This window comes from Brassica oleracea, chromosome C2, assembly GCF_000695525.1.
Source record: "Brassica oleracea var. oleracea cultivar TO1000 chromosome C2, BOL, whole genome shotgun sequence".
NCBI lineage: Eukaryota > Viridiplantae > Streptophyta > Magnoliopsida > Brassicales > Brassicaceae > Brassica > Brassica oleracea.
In genome coordinates this window covers 10,751,334-10,759,746 of record NC_027749.1, presented here as the reverse complement: position 1 = coordinate 10,759,746, position 8,413 = coordinate 10,751,334, and the positions used below count along the sequence as shown (strand labels likewise).

General features: G+C 34.9%; 1 protein-coding gene across 7 annotated transcripts; it reads right to left on the bottom strand.

Annotated features, from left to right (window-relative positions):
* Positions 1–515: 515 nt before the first annotated feature.
* Positions 516–4,634, bottom strand: LOC106327238 (splicing factor, suppressor of white-apricot homolog). 7 transcript variants are annotated; one of them, XM_013765334.1, is made up of 5 exons: positions 4,274–4,633; positions 3,622–3,779; positions 2,389–3,165; positions 909–2,275; positions 516–800 (listed from the first exon to the last, which is right to left on the bottom strand). In XM_013765334.1, exons 1-5 carry the CDS (start codon positions 4,539–4,541, stop codon positions 797–799), a joined length of 2,574 nt encoding a protein of 857 aa, XP_013620788.1. In that variant the 5' UTR covers positions 4,542–4,633; the 3' UTR covers positions 516–796. The 7 variants fall into 7 exon arrangements, with proteins under 7 accessions (XP_013620788.1, XP_013620791.1, XP_013620794.1 ...); XM_013765337.1 differs by having other exon boundaries at positions 2,389–3,488; positions 4,274–4,560; XM_013765340.1 differs by lacking the exon at positions 4,274–4,633 and adding an exon at positions 3,403–3,488.
* Positions 4,635–8,413: the final 3,779 nt, after the last annotated feature.

The window sequence follows — 8,413 nt, the reverse complement described above, 5'->3', positions numbered from 1 at the left end:
ACTAACTCCGACCCGAACCAGATAGAACCCGAACCGGTCCCGAACCGAATTTTTATATAACCCGAATGAGGCTGATTTTGATAAACCCAAAAAACCGAGATCCGATTGGACAAAACCGAAACCCGATTGGGATCCCGAATGCTCATGCCTACTCAGATACTGCTTCACCAAAGAAAAAAACACCGAAGATATTTGTAGACATCTTTTTTTCTTTTTAATCAACTTGAAGGTAAACCCTTAATTCAAAGATTCCTTAGCACTCATGAGTCATGAGAAGTTGAGAACTATGGAAAGAGTAGACATTGGTATTTTCGGCTGATAAATACAAAAAGCAGAAAATATAAGCGTTTACAATTTGAAAGGATACCTTCAGCAAAGCACCAACCAGTGAAATTTAAAAGAGAGATTCGAACCCAAAAAAAGAAGGCTTTTCCTAATACTTTGCCTTTTCAATAGAGAATAGGGGCCAAGTAAGGTTCATCCAATGAAATTTAAAAGAGAGATTCGAACCCAAAAAAAGAAGGCTTTTCCTAATATTTTGCCTTTTCAATAGAGAATAGGGGCCAAGTAAGGTTCATCCCTTAAGGGTATGCTTCAAGTAACGAATGCTCACATTGACAACAACACTCATAAATTTTTTTAAAGACTTTCGTTGCAGAGTTTCTTTCTAACGTCAACAAAAGTGAGAAACTGACTCTTAACTTCATCCCTACGTCCAAGCATCTCAAGAGACTGGCCTTTACTCAAAGGTATCGCTTTTATGACCTTTATGCTTCTAGACGCTCATCGACCGATTTCACCTGAGAACCAGTCCAAACCCCGATAACTGATCAGACCCTATCAACATTGTCATCCTGATACTAGTAGATACCAATAAAATGTCTTTATATGATGGTCAGCGAACTTACAAGGTATCAGCTAACATGGCACGTATTTTGGCTCTTAGCTCATCTGAAACCTGAGTTGGTTCGCTTTGTGGGTGCATGATGTTGTTATCTTCAGGAGAAGCTTTACGATCAGACTGGTCTGACTTTGAAACACTCTCCTCTTCCACTCTTTTCTCATCTTTCTTTATACGTTTGCTAGACTTCTGTCGATGACCATGCTCACTGTCTGAAGAGTCCTCGTGCTTGCGTCTACTGGATCTGTGTCGGTGGTGTCTGCGATGCTCATCATCAGATGAATCAAGATGCTTATCATGATGCTTCCTGGATTTGTGATGATGGCTACGCTTGTCCTTGGAATAATCAGCATCTTTGCTATGCTTACTAGATCTGTGTCGGTGCTCACGATCAGTGTCGGAAGAATCATATAGCTCATGCCTGTCTGAAGATTTGCGGTGTTTGTGCCTATGGCGGGAACGACTGTGATACTCATCATTCGATGAGCTCTCATGCTTGTCCTTGTCCCGTGAATGTCTGTCCTTGGAAGAGTGTCGTCTCTTGTGCTTATGCCTATCATGCCGTTTTCTACTTGAATGCTTCTTCTCAATCTTTGTATCTTCAGTGACTTCCTCCATGATGCTCTCTTCACTGTCTTCTTCTTCTCCCATTTCATCATCTTCATCTCTCTGTGATCTGGAGCGGTAATTTCTCCTTGATCGTCTTTCAGTGTTATCATCATCTGCTTGTTTCTTCTCAGAGACTTCAGATGGATGTGAGCTACCTTCTACTTCTTTGGCAGTATTAGAACCTGCTCCAGAACCCAACGGTTCGACTGATGCACTTCGCGATGGTTCAGCCTGTTGCGCTGCCTGGGCACCGGGCTTTAACATGGCCACAAACATTTTTGCACGCTTCAACCTTTCTGCCTTCAACTTCTGCTCCTTCGACAAGCCTGCTTCAGAAGAATCAGCTTCTCTAGCAGCTGCCGAGCCAGAATTCAGTTGACCCATAGATTTGGACAAATCAGGGGGCTTAGAAGAAGTATTACTTCCATCATTTCCGAGGCTCTGAGAAGTTCCATCCAAGGGTTTGCCTGATAGGATCCCTAACTGGGGATTCCTTATGCCTCTTCTGGCAGCTTCAAGAATAGCAGCAGCAGTATTCACATCTACATTGACCCTCATCTGCGGTTCGACGGGCTTGAATGGTTCCTTTTTTAACTCAATCTTTGGTTTGTCACTAACCACTTTTTGTTTCTCCCTCTTTGCAGAATCATCCTGTAAGATACTCCCACTCCCTAAAGCAGGTTTGCCATCTTTTACAGTACTGTCCATTTTCTCTTGCTTCATGTTTTCCTTCTTGGTAAAATCGCCTCTGTTATATGATCTTAACTGCAAAAGAAATCAGCCATTGAGTATATTATTAGTGAAAGTTATAAGCAAAAGGTTTCCACGCACATGAAAACACACAAAATCAGCAGTATGAACATGAAATAGAAGTGTACCTCTTCAGCCTCTCGGAGAACCTTCCGATAATATCCATGGTATAAGCTAGCTGGACGTAAGAATGGAAACATCCCGTATTTAACATCCTGTGCAGCAAGAGTAGCCTCAAGTTCTTTCCCATTCTTTTGAATGAAGTCAACTATCTTATCAATCGCTCTTTTCATCTCAACTGGCGGCTCCACAATTTGCAGTTCAAGCTTGGGTTGTGCCAGCATTGTAGAAGATTGCAACTTTTCAGAAGCCAAAGGTTTTTCTGAAACTTTATCTTCTGTATTGATCTGCTTCCTCTCAACAACGTTAACTGCGCTGACAGAAGGGTTTCCTTTTATAAAAGGTGCTTGATCATTTGACAGAAGAGAATGCCTAGAGGCTACATCTCTCACAGTGGCAATCTTTGCAGCTTCTTTTGACACTTCAGGTCCACTGGAATCAGCTTCATCACCTTCCGTAGAACCCTTTGTTTTACAGTCCCTTGCTGACTCTTCATTAGTCTCTTCGTCTTCTACAGTCCCGTAAACCGAACCAAGTAAGGACAAAGCTCCACCATCCTTCCCACCTTCAATATTCTTATCTTCTACGGCAGATTTTCCTGTCAAAAGCTCTTGATGTTCAACAAGAAACCTAAAGTAAGGGTGAAGATGATGGTCTGGCATCAAAAACCCAAATGTTGGGTTGCCTCCTTGTTTGACTCTCAAGACAATTTCAGATTGCCCACCATGGTTGCTTACAAAACTCGAAGTTCTTGCCATGATCTGATGTAATTTCTCAGTTGGGGGCTGAAAGGAGAGAAAAATGTACAAGCAAAACAGTTAGTAATGTGAAATCTCATGATGCCTGGTTTTGAAGGAATGAACCTTAGACAACACGCATGTATATATACATATTGAAATCTCACTTAAGTATGGAGAAACCACAAAATGCAAATATCAGAACTGTATATAGATGCATCATCTGATGTGCACTCATTTTTTAGGTTACTGGTAAGTCATGAATTTCTATCATCTTAATCCCACCTGCACTGCCCCTTGTCATGGCAGCGAAAGGAAAAAAGGTGACTGTGAATGACAACCTTAGACAACTCCATCTCTTCTCCGAGAATCTGAAACTTAGACATTTTAGAATAACATATGCACCTTTCAGATGTTTACATGGCCATATCAGCTAAAGTACCAAACAAGTGACCAAAGCCCTCATATTTCTAAAGGGAACAATCTGCCAAAACAGTAACTTACCAGGTGTTGAAGTAAATAGTCAGGCACGGGGAAAGGCGGGCTAAACTCAGATTCCGTATCAGAAATTTTCTGGTCACTGAAATCACTGGAGCTTCCGTATGAATAGGGGACAGCACGAAAACCAGCGACATTTGTACTTGCTGAACCATCATTGATATCTGGGGAGCAAAAGTGAAAAAACGATTATGATCAACTCTGCATACCAACTGCAGGACAGAGAAAGAAAAGGGAATACAAATATAACTAAAAGTACTACTATTAGAGAAAAATTACTCCCTAAAACAGAGTCCTTTAGTTTCATGTTATATTTTTGCAATAACTTAACTAAGTGCAGCAATTCGATTGTAATAACCAGACGAAAACCAGCAAACATCAATGTGCAACCTAGGACTTAGTTACACACTCATCGAACTAAGATGCCAACTTAATTAGGGAGAGACCAAGCCAGCACTGAAGTCTAAAAAATTAGTACACCAATCAGCGATAGAGTATAGGCAAATAAAACTCCGATCTTGAAAAGGCAAAACAAATCAAGTATCCATCTGATACTAATCGTTATCATCCTCTAGAACGTTTACCATCTCACCCAGAGTCTGAACTAAATCAACTGTAGATAAAACGGAGAGATTCCTACGAAGTTCGCAATCCTTACCGCTCTCGTCGTGCGACAGAGATGGAGAATCCGCCGGCAAATCAAGATAACGCTCGTGATCGAGATCAGCATCCAAGTTAGGATCGTCTGAAACCGGACGGCGGCGCTTGGGACGCGGAGGAGGGAGAGAAGAGAGGAGGTGGCGAACATCGTAGCGGTCAATGAAAAGGCTGTTCCAGTCAACGAGCGCCGTCGGGGTGTTGACGAAGGTTGCCATCGAATCATCGTCGAAGAAGAGAGCGTGACGGCCAACGATCTCCAGATCCATTGATGATTGATGATTTTGACAAGAGCTTAGGGCAGACTATTATTGATTGATTGACCCCAAAGAGAGATTAGATTCGTGATGACTTCAATAGAGATGACGTCGTTTATCAACTTTTTGATGCCGTTTGAGAAGAAGGAAAGCGTTTTGTTTCAAGAACGACGTACATTCTTATGGATAGAGAAACTCAAAACGGCGTGCATTCGTATAGAGAAACGAATTAGGATTTTTTTTTGTTTTCTTTGTATTTTCGACCCTATAACTAACAATATAACCTCTATAAATTAATAATCTCTATAAATTAATAAATTTTGTCGTTCCCAATTTGGACCCGTGTAAAATACGACACAAATCGATAAAATAATAAGATAATAATATTTTTAAAACTCCCATGTAAATATATAATTCCATTAAAATCATAAATTAATAATCTATCTCTATATATATTTTATATAAGTACAAACTAAACATTATATTGTTGGTTTTATATTCACAATAAAAATACTTCTATTTTTCTTAATATTTTAATATATTTGATAATATTTAGTAAACTTATATTGAAAACCACATAAAAATTATATGAAACATAAAATTATACACCAAGTAAGATAATTAAATAATACGAAAGTCAAATTTCTAAAATTTAAATAATTTATATACGGTAAATCAAATATTTTCTTATTTTATTAATAAAAATATTCAAAAATAGAAACAAAATCTATAAAAAGAAATTTTTGTAAATTAATATCTTTATAAATTAATAAAATTTTAAAGTCACAACATTATTAATTTATAGAGGTTTTACTGTAAATGTTATATTTTGCCCATAATCTTAACTTTATGTCTCTCTCCATTGCATAGTCACAATCTATCTGGTTTTAATCTTCTTATGTACTATTGTTAAATTCAGACGGGTCGTAGTTAGAGATTCTCCGATTAAATACATGCAAAGAAACAATTTGAATGTGACACAACCGAAACAATTATGGATCATCATCATCATCATCATATTTTGATGAAGGAAGAAGAAAGTGTCAGTTGTATTTAAGGATGCAATGCAACGGAAGAACCTGTTGTAACCTTACCAATAAGGCAATAAATACGGACGTTTGGTCAACTGCAATAAAATTTGTTAGCTAAAATAATAGAAGGGTAGTCTATACAATGACCCCTCTGTGTAAAGTGATAATGCAAGTAGTAATATGAACTCTCTTGTTTGAAACAGCATCACACATCGTTTCAATAACATACTAAAGCTAATAAATAAATCTGTGTGTATTGAGCTCTCAATCAAATGCAATTATTAACGTAAATTAGGCAAGTTAATTGCGCGTGGCTTAATACATAATGCAACAGAAAGATATCGTAGATAAACAGTAGAGTATCGTATAGGTCAGGAAATGACCAATAGGAAACGAGGGAATGGTGTTGACCTTAATTTCTGACGTAAGGTTTGTACATTGTATAACAAATAACGTTGACCTATCTAATATTTGCAGACGTCGTTGACCATTTAATTTATTCAAGAATTTTCTTTAGTGGTTCGATTTTTTTATTTTTGTCATCAACAAACTTTAGTGGTTCGATTTATTCACACAATTCACTAGTTCGATTTACCAATGATATAATGACTAAGGGGGATGTATTCAATTTAACATTTGATGTGATTTGAATTTTAATGGGGTTTTAGATGATTTCAATAAATTGCAGAGATTTAAGTGATTTTTGTTAAACTACTCTAGAATACCACCTAAAACTATGAGATTTGGGTTTTAATTTTTTTAACTAAGAAATCCTATCCAAACACCGTAAAATCACCTGAAAACTTTAAAACTCCACAACTTAAAATATTTTCAATAACAGTGGATTTCAGAGTACTATAAGAAATGTCAAATTCAATAACAGTGGATTTTAAATGAGTTTTTAAAATTCATGTTTTAATAACAGTGGATTTGTCATTTTAATACAAATCACCTGAAACTCTCAGTTGAATACATCCCCTAAGATAATCGTTTCAAAGACTATATATTAATTACATATTCTGCAAAAACATATGCTTGATAAACCAAGTTATATAAATTATAGGTATAGCAAAAAAATATAGATTATATATGTATTAAGTTAAATAGTAAATACCATATCAGTGGACATCACGACTCATTTCCACTCTGCATGCGTTCGATCATTGCAGATATTGGATTCTTCCCAAATGTTAAGTTTTAGTCTATTAAATATGTTTTTGAACTTTATATAACCTAGTAAGTAGTAACTTGGAACATGTTCCTGCAGACCAAAAGTAAAAGAAAAACATATTCCTGCAGAAGACTAATTAAATTGACTTTTGATTTAAGATATTTTTAGTAAGGAAATATATTTCCAATTAGATAACTTATTTTTTGTCTCGTATTATTAACATTAATTTGTTACACATTAAATCAAAATTTACATAACAAATATACTTGACTGATATGGACAGAATGCTGGTAGCGATGAAGAAAGGAACTTAACCTTGCTAAAATCGCTCCCATATTTCTCAAAATGAAAACTATTATTTATATCTTTTGTCAATACCTATTAAGTGTTTTCTAAGTTTCTTGACTTAATTCATCTTAATATTTTATTCCTACAAATTACAATGTAAAAAATGGCCTTCAATTATATAAACTAATATATAGTCCGGGTTGATTGGGCCTATGAAGGTCGACTTGTAATAGTCAAGTTAAAGCAAGTGTCTATTAGAGGATGTATAAGTTCAATTTGCTTAATTTAGAAATATAAACCAATGGCTCGTGTGATTTTCACGACAAATGAAATTAGAACTTAAAAATAAATTAACAAATATAACTAAAATGGACGACTTTGCTTCTCCTTGCATCTCGCCCGAATCGTCTCAGACCGGCACATGAGGCGAAGCGATGGATTCAGTCATGGTTCGCCACGCATATAAACGTAAAGTGTCTATTTACCCATCCTTTTCTTTTTTTTTTGCAAAGCTTAAACGACTCTGTTCTCCTTGTTTGTAAGCTGGTACTAATTGTGTATATATTCTTTTTCTTTTCATTGACGAAATAATTCTTTTTGTAACTTAACTAAATCAGAAAGCCAATATCTCTTGAGAATCATTTGAAAAATTAGAACCTTAATTTTGTATTAATTAAAAAAAACTTCAAATCCTAGGTGGCACTCTAAATGCCTTCTAAATATTATTTCAAAGAATTCTAGAGCATCTAATATAAAGTATAGTTTAATCTAATGGTGTCACATTATTTCATAATTATATAACACTAGAGAACATTATATTAATCTAAAATATAGGAAGTGTGTATTTTTTCCTTAAATAAAAGCTACGGAATTACCTAATATGATTTACATATATATAGCAATTAATGATTATGAATAATTTTTGCATCTTTTTTCATTTTTGTTTAAATTTATATTATTAAAAAAAATTAAACAATCACATTAACCATATAATAAAAAAATTAGATTTTTTCTTATATGTTATATTTTGAATTTTTTTAAATGAGTTTAAATTACAAAAATGAGGAAACCTTATATGTTATATTTTTTTAAACGACTTTAAAATACAAAAATGAGGAAACCTTATATGTTATATTTTTTTAAACGACTTTAAAATACAAAAATGAGGAAACCTTATATGTTATATTTTTTTAAACGACTTTAAAATACAAAAATGAGGAAACCTTATATGTTATATTTTTTTAAACGACTTTAAAATACAAAAATGAGGAAACCTTATATGTTATATTTTTTTAAACGACTTTAAAATACAAAAATGAGGAAACCTTATATGTTATATTTTTTTAAACGACTTTAAAATACAAAAATGAGGAAACCTTATATGTTATATTTTT

Excerpts from the sequence above, each read along its gene's own strand:
- LOC106327238 (XM_013765335.1), bottom strand. The coding sequence starts at position 4,541 with ATGGATCTGGAGATCGTTGGCCGTCACGCTCTCTTCTTCGACGATGAT. Across the intron at positions 3,166-3,621 it reads ACTATTTACTTCAACACCTG|CCCCCAACTGAGAAATTACA; the intron begins GTAAGTTACTGT and ends CTCTCCTTTCAG. Across the intron at positions 2,276-2,388 it reads TTCTCCGAGAGGCTGAAGAG|TTAAGATCATATAACAGAGG; the intron begins GTACACTTCTAT and ends TTTCTTTTGCAG.